The following is a 22,210-nucleotide window of genomic DNA, read 5'->3' on the forward strand; positions in this document are numbered from 1 at the left end:
TAAACTGCGGGTCGAATTATTGCGGTACCGGTTTTTGTCCAACATGGTGTCTATGTTTCGTCATTCGACCACAATGTCAGCGCTTATTAGTTTTATGACCCGGTATATTCCATCTTCATCTGATCGAGAAATACGTCGGTCCGCCTATGCTGCTCCGCGGCAGGGCCCAGCATCATCAACATTGGCCTCAACGCCAACGCTAATGCTAACGCCGACGCCAACGCCAACGTCAACGTCAGTGCGAGTTTCGCCGTCGACTTCTCCAGTGCATCAGGCATCATTGCGAGTATTGCTTGAACACGAGATGCGGAATAACACGCAAGTTTATTGCGTGCTGGACGTTAAGCGGGATGACATTGCCGCCACGGCGATCGCATCGGTTCGACGGAGCATAACTTGCAACACGCTACGCAAGCCATTAAAAGTTCGCATGATTGATTCGTTTGAGGACGGAGTCGATCACGGTGGCGTGCAGGTTGAACTTTTTGCCGTGTTGGGCAAGCAATTTTGTAATCCTGCATTGGGGTTTTTCACGGTCGATGCGGAATCTCAATTGGCATGGTTTTGGCAAGATTATCAAGATCCGGTTGATCGGTTTGAAATTATTGGCGCAACAGTTGGGTTGGCCGTATACAATGGTAACACGATTGGGGTTTCGTTTCCATTAATGCTGTACATGAAATTGCTCGGCCAAAAGATCAATCAGATTGATCAAATTCAAGACATTTACCCTGTGAGTTGTCCTTTTTTTTTTTTTTTTTTTTTTGGTTTTGCGGTACTAATTTCGGTTATAAAGTCAGTGGCAAATGGATTAAGAAAATTACTTGAGTACAACGGCGACGTTAAGGACCTAGGCTTGTCGTTTGATTACACATTTGAAGGTCTTGACGGTCCGGTTACAATACCAATGACTGCTGACGGTGACGATAAGCCGGTCACGAATGAGAACAAAGAAGAGTACGTGAAAGAGTATATTCGATATTTGGCTGAAGTCACGGTGGAACCTTTTTTTACTGCGTTCAAACGAGGATTTAACATGCTCGTGCCTAATCAAATGATTGACATGTTTTCGGCCATGGAATTAAAGCAATTAGTTCAAGGTACGGAGATTGATGACATCGACATGACCGAATTACGAGCCGTGACCAAATACGATGACGGGTATTCACGTGATCACGAAGTGATTGAATGGTTTTGGCAAGTCGTTACTTCGTTCACTGCTGATCAAAAGAGGAACCTGCTTGAATTTGTGACCGCATGCGCACGGGTGCCGGTTGTAGGAGGAGTTTCGTCGTTGGCGTTTATTATTCAACGTAACGGACCGGATTCGGATCGCCTGCCGACAGCGTTGACGTGTTTCGGCAGGTTATTGTTGCCACAGTACAGCAGCAAGCAGAAACTTGCTGATATGCTTACCAAAGCAATTGAAAATTGTAAAGGGTTCGGATTGGTTTAAAACTGTTGTCGTTATTTAATGGTCATTTAGCAACTTGTAAATATCGAAATATTATTGGTGATGCAATTATTTAACGTACTGAACTATGATGTATGTAAAAATATGGAGTAATTTCGAATTTTTGCACCTGAGTTCGCGGGACAAAGTTGGGCCATATGCGGTATAGTCAAAAATTCTTCAATAATATACTCAACTACCCAGCTTGTTTCGAAGAGTACAAAAGGAGGAAGAATATAATAGATCATAGTGTTTTAAATATAAAAATTTTCTACATGATGCTGGGAATAATAATTAATTAAATCAAGTTGCAATAAAATTTTTCAAACAGAAGGCGGCATTACTAAACGAGCAAAACAACCTCACGAGCCTTCAAAAAGAAGCATCCGAGCACAACAATTAATAATTAATAACTCAAATCACAAGTTTGATTCATAATCTTGTTTAAGATTTTCTTACTGGTTCACGAGATAAAATCTGATCAGAAATTTAATTATTATTGAAGAACACGAAGGCGTTAATGTATGAAAAACAAGATTGTTTTTTCTTGAATACAAAGAGCTTCAGCATTTGGCATATACATACATAGATTTACAATACTGCATCAAAATTTTTAGCATAAGTTTTATATATATATAGATGAGTTGTTTTGGAATTAAAAAAAATATGCAAGACGAATTGAACGTGAATAATTTTGAAAAAATAACGACAGAAGAAACCAGACAAAGAAATTTACATGATGATAATGATAATGACGGTGATAATGAGCATAATGATGAAGAAAAAAAATTAGGCACGTCAGAATTATCAGGGTTAGACGTGCCAGCCGATAGGGAAAAGAATTTGGTGTCATGGGATAATGATGATGATCCGGCAAATCCATTAAATTTTAGCTTGATTCGCAAATGGGTAGCCACATTAATAACCAGCACTGGTGCTTTATGCGTGTAAGTGAAAAAAAATGTCAAGTCAGGTTTTTTTCGAGATTGCGTACATGCTAAACATTATTTTTCTTTTAGGGCATGTTCAAGCTCAATCTATACTGCTGCGTATCCTGGAATCGAAAAGGAGTTTGGTTGCAAAGAGATTGAAGCAATTACCGGATTAACCTTGTTTGTCTTTGGCATGGGTGCCGGTCCCATGTTTTATTCACCATTGTCAGAATTTTTTGGCAGGAGAATAATTTATTTGTTGTCATTTGCATTTTTTTTAGCATTTCAATTTCCGGTTGCTTTTGGGAAAAATATTGAAGCCATATTAATTAATCGATTATTATCAGGATTGGCAGGCAGTGCGTTCATGGCCGTAGCCGGAGGCACGGTATCGGATTGTTTTGTCAAGGAGAAATTAGGCGCACCCATGATGGTGTTCACTGCCGCACCATTTTTGGGACCGAGCTTGGGACCATTGTTTGGTAATTTTATTGCTCATCGGTTAAGTTGGCGATGGATCATTTACGTGATGATTATTTGGACCGGCGTCATGTTAATTTTGATCTTTTTTTTTGTGCCGGAAACTTATTCGCCCGTGTTGCTGAGATGGAAAGCGCAACGATTGCGCAAGCAAACTGGCAATCAAGAATTGTATGCACCGATCGAGACCTTGGATCGATCGATCATGGGAACCGTGGTGTTTTCATGCAAGCGGCCGTTTCAGTTATTGTTTTTGGAACCCATGGTTTTCAGCTTGTGCTTGTATACCGCAATCTTATTGGGCATTAATTATCTGTTTTTTCAAGCGTTCCCACTCGTGTTTATGAACAATCATGGGTTCGAACGTCAACACGTGGGGTTGCCTTTTTTGGGATTGTTTGTCGGCGTTATCTTGGGCGTATCAACCGAACACGTTTGGCGCAAAAAATATGCCCGATTGGCAGAATCACACGGTGGTGCCCGGCCGGAATTCAGATTGCCTCAGGCCATGGTGGGTTCAATTTTTTGCCCCATCGGCATGTTTTGGTTTGCGTTTACGACTTACAAGTCGGTTCATTATATCGTACCTATTCTGTCCGGCGTGCCGTTTGGCTTGGGCATCATCCTTGTGTTTTCGGGCGTGTTTACGTATTTGGTGGAAGCTTACAGGCCATATTCAGCATCCGCGTTAGCAGCCAATGGATTTTTGAGAAGCAGTTTTGCTGCCGCATTCCCCTTATTTTCAGTTTCAATGTATGATAATTTAGGTTATGCTTGGGCATCGGCCTTGTTGGCGTTTTTAACCTTGGCTTGCGTGCCATTGCCGTTTTTGTTTTATCGGTTTGGTGAACGGTTACGTAGGCGAAGCAAGTTTGCATGGTCTGCAGATGTTGATCAGAAAAAACGGAAAGAGGTATTGTAAATATAATATAAATTTTAGTAGATAACATACATTACTAAAATGCACTTGTATATCCCTGCCGAATTTTGCGTTGACAAATAAGTATATATATTTATGCAACATACAGTCTGACCTCCAACCGCGCTTGATCATATATGTATAAAATATAGATTGAATAACAACAGTAAAATCATTAATTAACATAATTATAAATATTTATGACCAGCTACCCTCTGGCAACCCAAAATATCCTCCTTCAGGTGCAGTTCGATATGTTGCAACCATTTTGCCATCAACACCTGCAGTTGAAACTTCATTTCCCCACCAAACTAATTTTTTGGGCTTATATTGCAATCCCAAAAAAATCAAGATTCCCGAAAACGCCACGCCGGCAGTTAGTGCGGATGTCATGATGTAATTATACTTGGCCCACCATGCAAGGTACCTTCTTCGGATGTAATACATGAAAACGAAAGAAGCATACAATCCCGGCGTGTAATACGAAAGATTGTACGTTGAACCAAACGTCATGAATCCTCCTAAAATTAAAACCGGATGAACAAACCGTAATTGTTTGTTAAAATACTTCCGGGCATAGAAACATGGCACTGCAATCAGAGCCCCGATAAGAAAACAGTATTTGAGAGTTGGATACAGGTTGTCAAACGTTCGATGTGGGCCAACAAACCCATAAATGACTGAATCGCCATATAGGGTATGTGCAAACGTGCACACAAATCGTGATTCTTGTGTATAACTGCAAAAATTAGGAAGACCACGAACAAGAAATTCCAAAGAACCAGCAGAAGAAAGAATCTGAAACAAAGTTGCCAGCATTTGTGCTCGAAAAACTGCTCTGGGTGGGAGTTTAGCATAATGGGCAAGTTTCTGATCTCCAACATAAGTTTCTGATTGCCAATCTGCCCCGACACCAAAAATTCTAGTAAACAAGCACGCGAGTCCATTTCCGGGAGCCATATAGCCGCCAAGTATCATTCCCAGGGCGCCAAATGATAAAAAATACCCAGTTGATGAATACAACACAATGAACGGCACCAGTAAAGCAATTGTAATCACATAAGTAACAACGATGACCCATACTGGCGTGGTTGTAGGAAACGCAGCCATGGAGATACATGCGATTACAAAAGATAACCCAAGCACGATTAAAAACCACCAATCAGGCACTTCTGGATATTGTCGCATAAGTACCGATACCGGATCGGTGTATCTTTCGTAATTTGATAGTTGACGATTTTTCAGACTCTTTATGAAACCTTGAGAGGCTTCTTTAAATATTTTCCATTCACTTAAAATCACATAAACAAATGCAAAAGTAACCAAGACGTAAGACGCTGATTGATATACTATATTCCCCGCTGACATGTACGGCGGCGAATATTGCTTGTATAGATCAGCATCAAACTTCCCGTTCTGCAAAACTCTTGAAACATTGTAGACCTTTCCAAATCGATCATAAACATCAGCAGTATTGGGCGGGATATAAGCCGTATACTTATAATTAGTATAAATCATAATAAGTATTACAATGGCGCCAATAAATGAGCCAAGGTATCGATTGGCAATCGTATAGAATGGCAAAACTAATGGCGTCGAATAGTTAACGATTGACCAGTCAAACGTATTAATAGGGTTAAATCCCATTCCTATGCGAGATCCCATTACGTATGCAAGGTCTCTATTCTTAGGTGCAATCCAAGTTGGCCAATTAAATGTCGAAAGTGCTGTAAATAAATAATCAGGTATGAAAAAATAGAGAAATGACCCAGCAAGAAGAATATTGAAAAACTTGTAGGTTGAAATTGTCCATCCGTGGATATTCTTTTTTTTCTCTGGAAGAAGAAGAGTCCTGTTGAGTTGAAGGGTTGGCAAAATTGTAGGCCAAACAGACTTTACCGGATACACCGCCCATCTTCTTAGCACGCCAGCTAAGCCCATTCCAAAAAATTCACATCCTAATCCCATAATAACCGTGAAGCCGTAACCCATCCATTCTTGACCCAAAAACAATTTCAGCCGCATCGTTGGCGCATAGTAAACAAACATGGCTCCATGAGCGCCAACATTTGTAAGAATAGTGACAAAAACTTGCTCCTTAAATGTCCAAGGACCAGGATTCAACTTGATTCCAAAAAGTGAAACGTCAGGAAGAATGCGAGCAGCAAGTTGCCCGCAGGGAACAGAAAGCAGTTGAATTACTTGAGCCGAAAGAGTAAAATACGGCTGGCGAAAACCCATCATTTGATTAACAAAAGACCCGACTATTACCCAAAATAAACCAATAACATATGCACGGAACGTCTCCACGGGAATAGTAGGATCATCCACAGGACTGCAAACTGATCGCACCTCAGGATAAGGAGAGTGAAATTTAAGCATCGCAGCTTCAAGTCTCAAATCAAGGTCATACAACACCGGCCCTTGTCCATAGATGTCTTCTCCTTGAACAAGAAGTTTTAATCTTTGAAGAGTTTTTTCTGGAAAGTTGATGTCGGTACCAAAATCTTCAATGGCTTCTTGCAACACCTCAAGAGACGTTGCCACATCGATGGTATAAACCTTGCCAACGATGAAGTCTGCATCTTCAGCCAAAATGTCATCCATGTCCCCAGATTCTTTAATACGGTCAACTATAACATCCGGCTCATGATGATAGGCTTCTTCAATGCTAACCAATGCATTCTTTTTCTCCGTATTGGACAGCGATTGATCAGGCGCGAGTTCGTTAATCTCAAGCACGGATACCGTACCCAGTTGATTTAACTTGTCCTTGTATTCGCCTCCCATTTCGGTCTTTGAGAATTAGCATTAATAATGAAATTCAGCAAAATTGGTTCATTACCTTTTTTTTTTAATCAAAAGAACTCTTTTAAAATAAAAGTTCAGTGAAATTTAAGCCGTGTTCTTAATTTTTCAACACCATTAACACAGACGGAATCATCCTGGTATATATATCCTACGTTTTCGAGTAGCTGTTGCAGGTTGAGAGCGTGAGAGCGCTGCAACATAAAGCCGAACACTTCCGGCACAACATTTCAAAAAAAAAAAAAGTTGTTTCAACTATTTGAGGCGTCACTTGCTAGTACATTATAATGAACAAAAATGTATAATATTGCGTATAGGGTGTCTGCCGTATACTGGATATAATCTGTAAATGCAACTTTGTAGAAATACAATGTGATGCAATCTGAAAGTGCACCGCAAAATCTGTTTCACTCCAGTTATGAACAGTTATGAACCGGTTCGGTTACACCAATATATTTTTTTCTTAAACAACATTAGGAAAAAAGTGTAGCGATTCATGAAGTTCGGTAATCAAAATAAAACATAGGCCTATTAATAATCCTTAATCACAATATGGTCAAGCACTCTGATCTTAAAATTCTGGCATTGTCAAGTGCAGGTTATGAATGCTACCATCGATGGTAGTAAACATGCAATTACGGTGTATTATTTGTAATATAAACGAAAAGTAAATCCACAAAGGGTATGCTCAGTAAAACTTCAATTAAGCGGCGCACCGGAGCAATGTCACGTAGTTGAATGAAAAAAGTGAGCCGCAAAGGAAATGCTATATCAGAAATACTGAACAAATGCCGGTTTGAGATAATTAATTAGAAAAAACCAAATATACTTGAGTAGTTTAGCCTTTCTTCGATCGCTGTTGTGTTCATTAACAACAAACACAGACAGACAGACAGATTTTTTTTTTATCTTAATACAGGGAAACCAAAAGCCCGACGAAAACCCCGGAATGTATTAGAATACAAATGTACATGGACAGATCTTTAGCTAAACAAAAGCTAAAGAACGTGTAGCATTTTAGGTTTTAGCTAAGGATTTGGCGTTATCGCAGCCGTATTCTCTTTATTTTTGCATGGGTTTTCGGGACTTTGTTCGTATACAATGAATGATAAATCTAATAACTGCAATAAAATTGGTGCGTGCGCTACATAATATTGTTCGTGCCTCTCAATTGTACCTGCCAACAATCCGAATATTGAAGCAAGTAATTTTTTGCGCGAAGATGCAAAATGAGGTGATAATAACTTGGCATCATTACAAGCAAGTTTGGGACCACGCTGGTGGTATATCTTTCTTTTGACTCGTGACGGCGCGAATAAGTGACATACTACAAAAATTTGCCTTGATTAATCAATAAGATGAAAAAAAAAAAAAAAAAACGACATTAATGGCATCCATATGACGGTTTCTACCGCCATGGTGAAAGGCAAAAAGCCTTACGTATAAGCAACTTAAAGAATGCCTCAATGACCTAATAAAATCTTATGCTTGTTGAAAAGATTTCAAAAAACTGATGAGAAAAGATTCCAATAGCACCGAGGTCCGAGATTAGTTAAAAACCATCATATGAATTAGTAAAGGCAAAACTGGAAACAAAATGCCTAAGCTATGTACACTCTAGTACCAATAAATGTAAATGGGGCCGATATGCATGGACAATCGATGATATGGATACTTGTGAAAGAAGGTGACTGCTGCCATCGATTACCTTTTTGATGAATTTAAAAAAATTAGATCCAGATTTCGTTACTTACCAATACTTGTACCATTTTGTTCAGTGGGTACGGAAATATGAGCCAGCCACCCTCTACACGGTAAGAATTTTTTTCCTAATATTTATTTAAAGAGGACTATCGAGTTCTCAGAGAACATGTGTTCCATACCAACCGATTTAATGTAACAAGACTCGTTCCTAATTGAATCAGAATGGTTTCTAGATTTTTGCACATGATGAGAGGGTGGATATGGCTTAATTACGAGGACAGAAGTCAACTAATACTGATATTTTTTAAAATTGTTTCGTATTGCAAAATACGGAAGAAGATCCACTGGCGACCATGGGTTTCTCTTTCTAAAGTCCTGAATGAATTCGCCGGTCTGTATCAACTCTTTGATTCATAATTAAGCCACACCCTCTCTCTCGCAATATGCAAGCCATTCTGACTTAATTGAGAGTACTTTTTATGAAATTTGATCGGTTGGTATACGTACATATGTTCTCTAAAATCCCGTTTGCCAATTATTCCACTTAACCATTCTCCATCATGTGCCTAAAAAAATATTATATAGTGCTGTTTACTGTACGATATCCGCAGGATTTTGCCAAACCGTCAACCGTATTCGTCAAGCCAAAAGCCTGCAGATAATTATCCGCTAAATTATAGGCTTAACGCATACGATAATCATCAAAATCGCAAACCCGACAGATATTATCTGCAAATAATTTTCACGTAATGAGTTTTCTCTTGCGACCAATGAAATAAAAAATTATTGCCTTAATATTGTATTATGAAGGAGGCTATTTAATGCGGGCTGGGATCTTATTGCTATTCGGCGTCATTCTATTAACGCGGATACTTTGAGGATGCTTATCCTAATGGGCGATGTGTCTTTCAAAGAGGATGCGTATTTGTATTTGGATGTATGAAGTTAGTTTTGGATTTTTCTTATTATTATGTGTGTTGGAGATATATGGTTCGTTGTAATGAGTGTATGCAATTCTATCCGTGTAATAAGCTACCGAAAACCTTGTTGACGTATTATATGTTGGTTTCTTAAATTTTAGTAAGACCTAAACGCAGCAAACTATGCAGTTAACTAGTTCGTTATGAAGCTAATCCTAATTGGGAACGATGGGTTATGACGGATCTCAGCACAGGTTTGCGGATATCGTATTTGGTAAGCCAAAACCATGCAGGCAATTATCCGTCAAATTATCCGTTAAAAAAAGACGCGGATATTGTATCTGTCAAACCTGCCAGGCGTACAAATCGTGAACAGCTCTATCTAAGAATATAAGTGAGGCATACAATTTGTACTCAATGGCAATAGTTATTATCCCTTGATTACATCGCTAACGATATTTAGTTCAAGATGGAAATTCAAAAATACACAGAGTCAACTACATAGCCTAGTCAAATTCTTTTATTTCTGTAAAAGACAAGCCATCCAGGACTTGAGGATAATTATATAATGACAAACGCAGGTATACAAGCAACTGGCACACGATAACCACGAACCCATGTGCTTGCTACGAGTATAGTAACGATTTTTTTAACTTAAAATCCACACATTGTCATTGTCTTTGTGTTTACGTAACATGCATCTACGTGTCATGTACATGCGCACTTGGCACGGTCCATGTTTCAGCCAATGTTTATGTTTGGATCTGTGCATTGCCGTTCCTGTTAAGACCGATATTAAAACTTAAAACCAAAATAAGGTTTGGAATGTGGCAATAAACTTTAAACGCCGCACGAACGGTACGCTGCCGAATCGGTCACCAACTTTTTTATAGGCAGCAACATGGGATGGGTGGGGGCAAGTCAATAACTGACGCTTTGGGGATTGCTGCTCCCGTTTCCTTGTACGTCTTTTCTTTAAACGTTATTTGTTCGTGCAATACGTAGTTAGCTGGTCTTTATTTGTTTTGCCGGGTGGGCCTTCGTCAACTTCAAAACGCCCCCAATTTATAGGTATCTACAAACCGGAGTTGACGAGATATATAAACCTCGCCTTCTGTCCTTTTCATTCGTATGCAATCAAGTGAACAAAAAATAATGTACATGTATACCTGAATGATTTAACTACCTGATTTTTTGGTTCAATTTATTTTTTCTTTTTCTTTTTCTTTTTCTTTTTCTTTTTCTTCTTCTTCTTCCTCAGTTTATTTGCTTTTACTTAATTTATTACTATTGGCCATGGGACACAGGCCAGCTTCTACATCTCGGAATCGACAGGCCAGGAGTCGAATTGATAAAAAGCCAAGATCACGATTAGGTATGAAGTGCATGCAATGCAATGCAATGCATACGATTGATTTTATTTTATTTTATTTTTGTTTGTTGTTGCTAACGTTCAATTAATGCAGGCTGCCTGACTTGCAGGGCTCGTCATAAGCGATGCGACCAGCGCGCGCCCACGTGCATGAATTGTGAAAGGCTCAAGATTCCATGCCAGGGATATGCGTCTATATTGCGGTGGCAGGACCGGTTGATGCAGACTGCGGAGGTGGCCAGCACGTCGTATCGCAGCGTGCGGTATGTTAATTTGCAAGTCAGCGATTATGAACGCTACGGTGGTGAAATAGATGCCTTATTGGATATTTACTCACCTTACGACGTTTTGGATGATGACGACGATAATGACGATGGTGGTTCGTCTTGCTTGTCAATGTCCTTATCAGTGTCGTCGTCAGACATTGCGACCCCTCAATCAGGTGGCGTGCCGTCATCACAGCAGTCATTCACGGTATTGACTCCGCTACCGTCACCGCCAGAATTAAACATCAACGACAAGTTTAGTCAAGTCAGTCATGAATGTGATGACATGACCATGTCACCTAGTCACAGCAGTCGAGGATCGTCTGGGTTACTCACGCCATTGTCCATGCAAGGCAATTTCAAGTCATCATTGCCTGACATCACTACTGCGAATTTCGTGCTTGGATCCGCCACAACGCCGATGTTTGATCAATTAAACGATACGCCGTCGATTGCCATTCCAACTTCACCATCACTACCACCACCACCATCTTCATCACTGCAGCCGCTGGTGACCACATCTGGGTCAACTTCTATGACAACAAAACCAGCAACTACAAGTATGTTCGAAATAACGCAATATGATTCGTTTCAACCGGGCTCAATCTCGTTTATCGAAAATAACAACAGTAATTATTTAACAAATTACAATACCAAGTATAAATGTGCTGATGAGTTTCAATCAGACTGGAATATGATCGGCAATGAGACGTTTACGGATTTATCCATGATGGCCATGTTACCGTCATTCATTCCGTCTTTTGTTGATGTGTCTTACGTTAACTTTTAAATCAACAGAACCAAACCAAAAAAAAAAAAAAAAGTAATGAGGAGTTTATGGGTGAGGAATTGATTAATGTTTTGTTTTATTTCAAAAATTGGGAGTGTTTCGGTTTTGTATACTACGTACATAAAGTACATGTTGCTTTTTGAAAAGAATGTATGTACATTGTCCTACAGTTTTGCTTTTTGCACATGGCTTTCCCACACGGTTGAAGAACAACCGGTAACGCAAAGGTGGGATCGGGAAAATTTAAAGTTTGGGTGTTTTTCGATGCGATCGCTAGGACCCTTGCCAGGGACCACGATCGAGAAACGTGGGGGCAAAACTCCAAAGCAAAGTATAAATTGAGATTTGTGGCGCATAACATCTTGGCTAATGCGCTGATTCAAAAAAACCTGTGCATATGGAAACAAATTATTATTAAGCTAGCAAGTTAGTAGTTAATTGTCGTTTATATTTTACATAATCGACAATACATAATATATGAAATTTTATTTATTATTTTTTAAAACGAACTTAGGCGGGCGATTTAAAGAAGCAAAATACAACAAAGTTTGGTTATGTTTTTTTTCTTCTTCGTTTTCTCTGCCCGATTAGGAAAGATCTCTCCCCAACTTTACCCATTTTTAACTCCACCTTTTTTTTTTCCCTTAACTAATGGAAATTTACGGTTTCCGTTGATCCGGGGCTGATATGGCTATTAGACAAGACAAAAAAGATGGGCAAATGGAATGGTCAATTGACTTACTTATTTATACACACGTCTTGAAAATAAAACATCAGTCCAAGGCGTTTCTTTTTTATAATTTAAAACACAAAACAAAAAAAGAATAAAAACAAAATGGTCATGCTACCATTTTTTTTGCTTGGCTCACATGTATATGCAATGCTGTTAACGTATTTATGTAAGTTCAGAATTTTAATTGATATACATCATCGGTATTCCCCACATTTTTTTTTTTTCCTGCCGGAAAAGCTTCCAGGAAAGAAAATACGGTACAACGGCTGTCGCTACCACATTTTGTCGTCGGGGTTTTAACGAAATGTCTGTGTGCTTATAAAGTTCCATTAACCCGAACAAGTTAGCGCGTCAACGCATCAACAAATATCTGTGGCCCATAATTTATATAGCGAATAATTATATATACATACATATTTGGTCAGCTTGCTTCGTGCAAAGGTTTGTAGCATGTGACTGCACAATATTGTTTGCTTGCAGTTCTGCTCGCACGACAGCTTTCTACCAGCAGCCCACGGCTCATTTTATGACCAGGGGTTTGTATAGCATTATTTGTATACATACCATGTCATCCATATATCTTTCATCAACAAAAAAAACCATTTGTTAGGGACAGTTGCTTGATTGCTGGGCATTCCGTAGCCTGTTATGTCTGCCTAATCGGTCGGGTTATAATATTGGACGATCGCCAGTCTTTACATGCCCTAACCACGTTCGTGTACGCACGTGCACCTGTTTACAATAATAATCTTTGAGCTTTGAATATATCACAGTAAAAATCATCAAGACATAAAAAAACTTAATCAACGACAATGACGTTGCCATGACGCGCTAAATGGAGAAAAAATATTTTTTGAGCTTGCGTAACGTATGAACAGCAGATGATTTTACGTCTCTTTTCAAGGCACGTTACCGAAAAAAAAAATTTTTTTTTTCTCTTTTATTTTAAAATAAGCGTAAGTGAAAAGTGATAATCTTTGCCTGCACTGGCCAAGTCATTTAAACTTTTTTTTGGCACCTGCCAAACGGAAATTATATAACTATATAGTACTATGAAAAAAATTCTCAAACCCCTGCCAAAATATATTACAATTAGGATACGAGAAATCAAAAAAAAAAAAAAAAAAAAGTATAATTTTTGTAACCGTTAACTGTCGTTTTAATTTTTGTTGTTTCACATTACAATCGTAGTACCCAATGTAATATATGTAATATGCAAAAAAAAAATTTATAAAATTGGATTCATTTTTCTCGGTTTTTTTTAAAGAAGAATTTTTTCTTGTTTTTAATTTATTTTCAAGATGGTAAAAACATGGCTGGCAAAAGTTTTGACACTTTTGGACACGTGCTTTTCAGTATTTGCTTTTTTGCCTTCCTATTTTTTCCGGCCGTCTTGGCTTATTTACGCGTTCGTTAACATCACGTGCGTTAGTTATATTCATCAGCTCATGAACGGTTCTTAAAAGCTACGCATTTTCTATTCTCGCCATTTTTTTTTTCTTTTTTGAAAAATTCAAGTTTTTGCAGTTATCAGAATATATCGTATTCGAATTTTTATTTTCCTTATTGATTTTAGCATAATTTTAATTCTTGCTCGGTCAAGCATTCTTTTGAACAAATCTCGCTAAAAGAACTTTTTTAATCGGGGTCGGGCATTTTCTTGATTGATATGATTCATTATTATTATCATGATTCTTTTTCAATTGGCATTCTTGCCCACACAAAGCTTGATTAAGAAACGGTATTTTTCTATGTCAATGCATTTTTCTCAAACCTCATTCGAACGATAACAAACAAAAAATTGCGAAATTCGCTTGATAACGCGTAATCGCGATTTTCAAGCTGGGTATGTCTGCCACGGCTGGTACCAGCAACATAACCAGTCATATTATTGGCGGAGGTGGCAGTCCCGGAGGTGATGGAAAGAAAAGAAAAAGAAACGACAAGGAACCTCGATCTCGTGATGGTATTGAAATCCAATATTTTCTTTTAAAATTTATTTAATTTATTTCGATTTTTTTTTTTTTTTCGCTTTACTGACAATTGATTTCTTTCCATCCAAACTTGTTTGAAATATTTAAAGGTTGTCAAACTTGTCGAACCAGGCATAAACGCTGTGATCAGCGGTGGCCAACTTGTGAAAATTGCGAAAAGATGAAAATTAAGTGTGAAGGTTATAACTTGGTATTAAGATGGCAAGATCGTGCTGCTAGGACGGTGCAAATTCCGGATACTTTCTATCCAAGTGTTACCTATGTGAATATTAGTTTCGCAAATTTCCATGATGACATGAGACAATTGATGGAAATGTATTCACTGTACGACGTGCTTGATTTTCAAGAATCCTCACTCCGTCAGTATGAACAGCAGCAACATCAACCACAACATCAACCGCAACAACAGCAGCAAGAACAGCTCATGCATGATCGGGCTTTGCCATTCTGGCAGCACACAATTGGCAATCCTGAAACGAGTCATACGTTCCAGCAACAATCACAGCCACTAGAACCGGAACCGCAACAGGAACCGCAACAATATTATCTGCGTCAACAATACCAACACCAGCTTGCGCATCATCCTCTACCGTTGCCTGGAGGATTTGATGTTCGAGCATGGGATCATCGTGGGAGCGTGCGTGCGATGCCAACAACAGAGCCGCTATATTTTGATCAGTACTCTCTTCCATCCATGCAGCTGCAGCTAGACCCATATTACCATCAACAACAACAAAACACATCTCCACCAGGCATGGCGCAATTGCAATATGATCCACAGCAGCAAGAACAACAACAAGAACAACAGTACCAACGGTATCAAAATCATTATTATCAACAACAACAACAGCCAAAATCTCCTCAACCAGAATATTATCCTCCGGGCTAGTTAAGCTCATGGTAGTTTTTGCAAATAAAAAAAATGGTATGTGTATATACGTCGAGTAAGACTCAATTATACCATTACATGTGGATTATATATAGCCAAGGTTCAAGAAAATATTCTCTGGGGTTAACGACCTCCTTTTTATATACATTTTGTTTTTTGCCCCTAACTAAACACTGGCGGACAGCGGCAGTTGCCGGGGTCACGATGCCTTTGTCATGTACATGCATGCGTAGATCGGGCGATTTTTACACGTCGCACGTCGTAATATAAAGTTTCTGACGTTCAACGACTTACGGCTTTCGCCAGCGCTCAGTAGTTACGGGCCAAAGACGGACAATGATTTAGGGCATAAATTATACTGTATATATAGTTACTGGTAGCAAAGGCAATTTAAAATTTTTGTTAAGTGATGAAATAGTCGTACATTAATTGGCCAGAAAGCTACTTAAAAATAAAGAATTGCAATTATATTACTTCGGTATGCAAAAAAATTACGTACCGTAGCGGTCGCCAAATTAGGAAATATTTCAAATCAAGCAAAACTCAACAGCAACGTTAAAAAAAAATAAAAAACTTTATGCCAATTACATAAGAGCTTAAGTCAAAAACAAATCAACTTACGCTATTACGTGACTGCTTTTTTTTTTTTTTGGTATACGCATATAACGATTCACAAGCCAATCGCAGCGGCAGCTAATTAGGGCAACATTTTAGTAAACCACCAGCGTTAGCCCTAGCAGGCCAAACCAGGGTAAGGCGTAAAGTACTGAGGTAAGGAAAGGCACGGGCGGGAAAGTGTGAAGTATTAGGAAATTACGAGAGTTTCGTGAAGCGGGTTGGGTTCCTTCAATACATTGGATTTTTTTCCTCGCTTCTTTTTCAATCCATCCTTTTTAATATCAATTTACAAATTTCATAACAATGGATGCGGCTAAATTGGCTAAGCTTCAACAAGCAGTGAGAATCGGTAAGTTTTTTTTTTCATATTTATTTGAATATTCATGAAGGGCTGTCCTATCTTCCTGACATGAGGTTTGTTTAAGATTTTGAGCATTGTAACTAACGATTCGTTACTTTTTTTTTTTATTTTTTGTATAGGGTATGTTTGATTTTTTATTTTATTTGATATATTCAGTTGCGGATCAGGTTGGAATTTGGACGTGACTGTGTGGGGGAGGCGAGACGAAGGAGTCCGACAGAAGACCAATCAGGAAGATTATCAATTCTTAAAATCATTCTGAATTGTCTTGAGATCCAGAATCATTGTTATTTTATTTTTAATTATCAAGCTAATGTTGATGTTTTTTTTTTTTTGCTGTTTAATAGTGGAAAGGGTACTCCCCGAAGAACCACCAAGAAGGTTTCCAAGAATTCCGTCGTTGATGACAAGAAGTTGCAAACTGCTCTTAGCAAGTTAAACGTTCAGAGCATTACTGGAATTGAAGAGGTTAACTTTTTCAGAGATGATGGCAAGGTTACTCATTTCGCTAACCCAAGAGGTATGACATACTTTTCTGCTATTTTATATTTCTCTATTATTTTTTGGAATGATGCGAACATATTTATTTTAGTCCAAGCTTCGGTGCCATCCAACACGTTTGCCATTTATGGTAATGGTGAAGACAAGGAATTGACCGAGCTTTTGCCTGGCATTCTTAGCCAGTTGGGACCGGATTCGCTTGCTAGCCTGCGCAGAATAGCTGAGCAATATCAGTCATTACAGCTTAACAACAAAGAAGGTGGTGATGAGGATGATGAGGACATTCCCGATCTTGTCTCGGGAGAGAACTTTGATGGTAGCAAAGACGCTGAAGCCGAAGTCGAGTAAATAAAAAAAATGGAAACCAAACAATAATTACAACAATTGAACAAGAAAAAACAATTATTATAATATTTGTAAAATTGGGATAATATCTATCTTTTTTTTTTTTTCATTCAATATTTCTGAACCAAAGTATATTAAAATTCTGTTCGTTTATGATTGATTATACCACGAATGCTTTCGATGTACACTCTTATTTTTTTTTCCGTAAATTGAATTAATAGCGCTTTATAGATAGATGAATGGGCTTGCATATTCTGATGTGCTCGAAAACAGACGTACTCATTTGGATCTATCTACAGATCCCGACTTTTACATATCCCAAAATAACTAAATGAATCGGTAAGTTGGCAATAATAGGAATCATGATACCGAAATCATATAATTAAATCTGGTTTAAGCATTTATCAATCGACCCATGTTAAAACAGCTAAGAAAATGTACAGGTTATGTGTCATCCGATTCTGTCCTGTTGTACAGTAAAATAACAGTATCATAAACAAATACTACCAGGCAAACGAACCAGTCTCAGTTTTGGCAGCATAATGCGAAATGATAGCAGCATTTATATCATTACAGGAAAGTATCACTTTGTGAGGACCACGGCTCGAACAAAGACTCTTATCCAAACTCTGAGAAGATTCACATGAAAGACGGAGTGGACCCGCATCGTAGTAGGCAGATCAAGTCGAAAAGCAACAGGATAATCTGTTCAATAATCGTGAAAAAACCAACGTAGCGGTCGTCAAACTTGATCTGCCTGCTACGATGCGGGTCCACTCCGTCTTTCATGTGAATCTTCTCAGAGTTTGGATAAGAGTCTTTGTTCGAGCCGTAATCCTCACACACTTGATCAAATGCAAATTCCTTGCTTGACAGTTAATCTTGACTTAAATTTTGAAAAAAAAAAAAATAAACGCGTTAAATTCGGGGTCGGGGAAGTAAATAATTCTTCGAAGCAAAAATGATTTCTTTTTATATATACAATATCAGGACAAAGGATCTTATATTGCAAAGATTACTAATAAATTATCTACATTTTGATGAAACCTGGGTCAGTAATGATCATGACGTGAAAAAATTTGCACAGAATTTTTTATGCAGCATACAAAATGGTTTATTATCTGTGTAAACGAGCTGTAATAGAATAAGCACACGAAATGTTATTTTTAATTTTATAGGGCCAAAAAAAAAAAAAAAAAAAAGGTGCGCTGTCGTTTGTTTTACCCGTCCATACATGATACATGCTGCATGCTGCATGATTATATCCTGTTCACATCTTTTTTCGAACAGTTGCGGTTGATCAAATGTAACCGCTAGCGAGTTCATGATGCCAAAAAATTTATCGCCAGGGCGATTGATCAACTTGGTCAACTTGGTCAACTTGGTCAACTTGGTCAACTTGGTCAACTTGGTCAACTTGGTTAAGACGGTTGATCGTTGATCGCTGATTCCTCACTGATTGCCGATCACGTAGTCCTGATCTGGACAAAAAAAGTTTTTTACATTGCTTATAATACCAATCAAGCACACAACGGAGTATTTTTTTTTTTTTTTTGATTTTGTAATAAACAGGTGTGTGAGAATACCGACATGGGAGGATTTACTGCTGCCCGGTTGTCAAGAGAGCCATGTCGCCTGGCCCTTGATCATGATCTTATCCCGATGATCAATGACGAAATTCCTCAATTTGGTTTATATTGTATTGTAAACCTGGTTCACGTGGTGATGTTGCAAGAGCAAAACATCATCACCATTGCAAAGGCGCAGAAGCTTGTGCCGGCACTTTGGAATATGGACAGGCAAGGCCTGGATGCGTTCAAGATTGATCCATTAAAGGGCACGCTTTAATTTCAGATCGAATCCAGGTTGACGGAAGTGCTTGGCTCCGAAATTGCTGGCTGTTTGAGCATTGGTCTTAGCCGCATCGATTTAGGTACCACAGTTCGTCGGCTGTCTTGTCGACATGGCTTGATGAGTCTCATTAATAACATTGTCACGCTGCAACGAAACCTGCTGGCCGTTGCAAAACAGCACAAGAACAATAAATTCATGACATACACGCACATGCAGCATGCGCAGCCGGGAAATTTGGCTCATTTTCTTGAAAGCTTAATTGAGCGGTTTAACGATAATATTGATCAATTAATTGGTGCTTATTCAAGAGTTAACCGCAGCCCACTCGGTGCCGCTGGGCTTACCGGAACAAGTTTGAATATTGATCGCATGCGAACGGCAGAACTTCTTGGCTGCGATGGTCTGGTGTTCAATTCAAGACTAGGACGAGACGCAGCTTATGCGGCAGAGCTGGCTTGTCTGCTGTCAGCTACAATGAGCACGGCAAACTTGCTTGCCTGTGATCTCCATTACTGCTTGTCGTCAGATGTACAGCTTCTCAAGTTGAGCGATGATTTTAAAGGCACCAGTAGCATTTTCCCACAAAAGATTAATCCTGTCACGCTGGAAATAATAAAATGGGAGGCTGGATTGGCAACTCAGTGGGGTGCATAAGCTTGGTCTGCACTTCGTAGTGAAGGGACTGGCGATCAGGCACTGCAAGCTGTGCCTGTGGACCAATATCTTGCAAAAACAACCGAAATGGTTCAGCTTCTGTCGGGCATCGTTAGTACACTGCAGATCTTTGATGATCGCATCGACCAGCAGCATCAGGAAAGCTGGTCGGCAACAAGTGCGCTAGCTGATGCATTTGTAAGGAAGCAAACTGTTTGTGTTTCCAACCGCGAGGCTCATCACGTCATGGCACGATATGTCAAGATTTGTAATGACCATGGCCTGAAGCCGGCTGACGTGCGACCTGAATTCCTTAGCAGAGCTGGCATGGAGATAACCGGCAAGGTCATTAACATGACAGCTTCAAAGCTGCTTAATGCGCTAAACGAAAACGCTGGTACTGACCATTAAGCGGTGTTTAGAGAATACAGTGAAGGTTCCTTTTTTTTTATTTTTATTTTTTTCAACAAGAGTTAATAATTTTGTAGTGATTTTGATGACTTTAATGCGAACCTTTAAACAAAAAAAAAAGCGCGGTTGAATCATCTGTCAAGAAAACGTCTGAATTAACTTAATAAGTGAATGAGAATGTATTATTGACAACATGAATTGCTTAATTACCTTATACCTTACATTATTTACACCTGGTATCAATTCCATTCCAACCGCCCTATAACATACCTTGCAATATCACAAACCATTTTATAAAAAAAAACTAACAAATATGACAGCAAATGATACGAAAAAAAGGAAAAAGAAGAAAGACCCCCCCTTCCCCCCCCTCCCCCCGGCCGGGGAAGGGAGCCTATCGAGGAAAAGTAACAGATGAATTGTAGAATGATGCTGTGAATGTGATGAATAAATTATACATCTTATGGGGGACGTGATTTGGTATATATATACATCCCCATCCGTCATGTGCGTCATGTGCCATTAGCGCACATGACGGACGGATTGAAAGAATTTTGAGACTACCCGCCTGGCTTTCTTGAAGCCCTTGCTGACGGGACGGCTGGACGACCTGGCATCATCAACCGGACAACCAAGTCTGAGTTCCTGGTAAAAATGCGCACTTCGCTTACTGTTGTGCTTAGTTGCCGCCTTGGTTTTTTTGTTGGTCTGCACGGCAAAAATCTTGTCCTTGCACCCATTGCCGGCATGACCGATGACGACTGGATTTGATGACCACTATCTTGCCGATCGGCTCTGGATCATATTAAAAACCTGGTCAACCTCTGTAAAGTGGACTCGTTTAGGGGTATGTGGCAAGGTATCTTCAGACCATGATCTAGCAGGCGACGCGAGTGAACGATGCGTTCCTGCTCCTGATGCGGCTGTGGCTTTTAAAATATTGCTCTGTGGTTTTTTATGTTGTGATGATTGTGAAACTTGAGCAGACGCAGTTCGCCGTTTGAATATCGACTACACAGGCGGATTCATGTTGTGAGCTGAATGGGTTTGAACTGACGTTATTAGGGTATTTTCTGGTGATTTTATTTGATTTTATTTGGTTGAACAAAGAAATTTATTGCTTTAAAACCTCTGGACACTTGCTTGCTGTGTTTGCTCAAAGTTCTCTGTGTCTGCAAAAGTTGGGAGAGGGAAGTGTCGGGGGCGAAACGACATGTTAATAGATATTTCAAACCGGCCTGTCATACATTATTTTATTTTGAATACCTCTGTCAAATTATTTGCATTTACACTATTTAAATTTTAAAAAATGGTTTTTCTTTGTTTATGATGTAATCGGATCGGTACATTTTAAGTAAGCTTCCAACAAATTTTTTTTTGTCTCCTTGCTAAATTGATACATTCATATTTTGATGTTTTTTTCAGTCATGTCATGTAGAAGCAATCTAATATTTCATATTTTCTATTTATATAGTAAATAAAGTTGCCTATTTATGTAGCTTTTTATTTTATTTGATAAGTACGTAGTACACTTTCTCAATTAAAAAAGCATTCTTGTAAATAAAAATCCATGAATTCAATACAAGACGTTGTGACACGCGTTCATTAAATTCCTTTTCAAATTTGTGGTCTTGGATGTATTTACTTGAAGTCTTTGCAGGATAGTACCCACACTTGGGCAGAGTCGGCATGAACTTCTTTATTATACATGTTTAAGCCAGTGTTCTCAGCTGTGCCCATCTGCGTCCGTCTGTGTCGATTGGTTTTTTCATATTGCAGATGCATACCCATTGCGCTCTTCTCAATTGATATTTATATTACTCCGAATGCCTGTGTCACATTTGTATCCTTCGACGTCCATCTGCGTTCTTCCGCGTCCATTTGCATTTCTTGATGAGGAATGGAATAGAATTGTGTGTATAGAGTGAGGGGTAGCTCGATTTTTCAAGTCTTCGGTAAGAATTAAGTTTTGGATATTTCACTCGAGTGAATGCCAAACTTCAATTTTTATGTCAGTAGTCTTTTTCTACTCATGTATTATATGTCATTTTGGTTTTTATTTTTGTATTGAACCAACATTTGGTAATTAGATATAATAAAGACATGTATGGAAAGCGTTTCATTTGTATCAGTTTTCTTGTAAAATACACTTTCCCGCTGATTGAACCGATATGAGCTGACATCGTGGCTTTACCGAGACCGATGT

At 38.9% G+C, this 22,210-nt stretch overlaps 8 protein-coding genes across 8 annotated transcripts; 7 read left to right on the forward strand and 1 right to left on the reverse strand.

Moving 5' to 3' along the window:
- Window positions 1–304: 304 nt before the first annotated feature.
- On the forward strand, window positions 305–1,456 carry V1514DRAFT_283039 (uncharacterized protein; the record flags this gene model as incomplete). Its single annotated transcript, XM_066925112.1, has 2 exons — window positions 305–733; window positions 797–1,456. The coding sequence occupies 2 exons, from the start codon at window positions 305–307 to the stop codon at window positions 1,454–1,456; spliced, it is 1,089 nt and encodes a 362-aa protein (XP_066782304.1).
- Window positions 1,457–2,119: 663 nt separating this feature from the next.
- Window positions 2,120–3,787, forward strand: V1514DRAFT_283146 (major facilitator superfamily domain-containing protein; the record flags this gene model as incomplete). Its single annotated transcript, XM_066925115.1, has 2 exons — window positions 2,120–2,400; window positions 2,473–3,787. 2 exons carry the CDS (start codon window positions 2,120–2,122, stop codon window positions 3,785–3,787), a joined length of 1,596 nt encoding a protein of 531 aa, XP_066782305.1.
- A 98-nt stretch (window positions 3,788–3,885) lies between these two features.
- On the reverse strand, window positions 3,886–6,612 carry V1514DRAFT_124816 (OPT oligopeptide transporter protein-domain-containing protein). Its single transcript, XM_066924431.1, has one exon. It carries the CDS (start codon window positions 6,572–6,574, stop codon window positions 3,983–3,985), a length of 2,592 nt encoding a protein of 863 aa, XP_066782306.1. The 5' UTR covers window positions 6,575–6,612; the 3' UTR covers window positions 3,886–3,982.
- Window positions 6,613–10,367: 3,755 nt separating this feature from the next.
- On the forward strand, window positions 10,368–11,700 carry V1514DRAFT_124905 (uncharacterized protein). Its single transcript, XM_066924432.1, has 3 exons — window positions 10,368–10,591; window positions 10,683–11,483; window positions 11,541–11,700. Exons 1-3 carry the CDS (start codon window positions 10,513–10,515, stop codon window positions 11,642–11,644), a joined length of 984 nt encoding a protein of 327 aa, XP_066782307.1. The 5' UTR covers window positions 10,368–10,512; the 3' UTR covers window positions 11,645–11,700.
- A 2,156-nt stretch (window positions 11,701–13,856) lies between these two features.
- Window positions 13,857–15,352, forward strand: V1514DRAFT_368733 (uncharacterized protein). The gene is made up of 2 exons (XM_066929915.1): window positions 13,857–14,343; window positions 14,461–15,352. The coding sequence occupies exons 1-2, from the start codon at window positions 14,226–14,228 to the stop codon at window positions 15,258–15,260; spliced, it is 918 nt and encodes a 305-aa protein (XP_066782308.1). The 5' UTR covers window positions 13,857–14,225; the 3' UTR covers window positions 15,261–15,352.
- Window positions 15,353–16,112: 760 nt separating this feature from the next.
- V1514DRAFT_334024 (NAC domain-containing protein) lies at window positions 16,113–17,192 on the forward strand. Its single transcript, XM_066928142.1, has 3 exons — window positions 16,113–16,227; window positions 16,586–16,759; window positions 16,832–17,192. The coding sequence occupies exons 1-3, from the start codon at window positions 16,182–16,184 to the stop codon at window positions 17,086–17,088; spliced, it is 477 nt and encodes a 158-aa protein (XP_066782309.1). The 5' UTR covers window positions 16,113–16,181; the 3' UTR covers window positions 17,089–17,192.
- Window positions 17,193–18,546: 1,354 nt separating this feature from the next.
- On the forward strand, window positions 18,547–19,387 carry V1514DRAFT_334033 (uncharacterized protein). The gene has a single exon (XM_066928143.1). The coding sequence runs from the start codon at window positions 18,676–18,678 to the stop codon at window positions 18,931–18,933; it is 258 nt and encodes an 85-aa protein (XP_066782310.1). The 5' UTR covers window positions 18,547–18,675; the 3' UTR covers window positions 18,934–19,387.
- Window positions 18,943–20,004, forward strand: V1514DRAFT_283138 (L-Aspartase-like protein; the record flags this gene model as incomplete). Its single annotated transcript, XM_066925114.1, has 2 exons — window positions 18,943–19,580; window positions 19,614–20,004. Coding segments are annotated over 2 exons (1,029 nt in total), but the record flags the coding sequence as incomplete, so codon positions are not given.
- Window positions 20,005–22,210: the final 2,206 nt, after the last annotated feature.

This window comes from Lipomyces japonicus, assembly GCF_038497905.1.
Source record: "Lipomyces japonicus strain CBS 7319 unplaced genomic scaffold V1514scaffold_31, whole genome shotgun sequence".
Lineage (NCBI taxonomy): Eukaryota > Fungi > Ascomycota > Lipomycetes > Lipomycetales > Lipomycetaceae > Lipomyces > Lipomyces japonicus.

Bases quoted from the DNA above. Each gene is read 5' to 3' on its own strand.
- V1514DRAFT_124816 (XM_066924431.1), bottom strand. From the start codon at position 6,574: ATGGGAGGCGAATACAAGGACAAGTTAAATCAACTGGGTACGGTATCC.
- V1514DRAFT_124905 (XM_066924432.1), top strand. From the start codon at position 10,513: ATGGGACACAGGCCAGCTTCTACATCTCGGAATCGACAGGCCAGGAGT. The intron at 10,592-10,682 runs GTATGAAGTGCA...CAATTAATGCAG, and splicing joins AAAGCCAAGATCACGATTAG to GCTGCCTGACTTGCAGGGCT. The intron at 11,484-11,540 runs GTAATTATTTAA...AGTTTCAATCAG, and splicing joins GTTTATCGAAAATAACAACA to ACTGGAATATGATCGGCAAT.
- V1514DRAFT_368733 (XM_066929915.1), top strand. From the start codon at position 14,226: ATGTCTGCCACGGCTGGTACCAGCAACATAACCAGTCATATTATTGGC. The intron at 14,344-14,460 runs GTATTGAAATCC...AAATATTTAAAG, and splicing joins GGAACCTCGATCTCGTGATG to GTTGTCAAACTTGTCGAACC.
- V1514DRAFT_334024 (XM_066928142.1), top strand. From the start codon at position 16,182: ATGGATGCGGCTAAATTGGCTAAGCTTCAACAAGCAGTGAGAATCG. The intron at 16,228-16,585 runs GTAAGTTTTTTT...TGCTGTTTAATA, and splicing joins TCAACAAGCAGTGAGAATCG to GTGGAAAGGGTACTCCCCGA. The intron at 16,760-16,831 runs GTATGACATACT...TATTTATTTTAG, and splicing joins TCATTTCGCTAACCCAAGAG to TCCAAGCTTCGGTGCCATCC.
- V1514DRAFT_334033 (XM_066928143.1), top strand. From the start codon at position 18,676: ATGGGAGGATTTACTGCTGCCCGGTTGTCAAGAGAGCCATGTCGCCTG.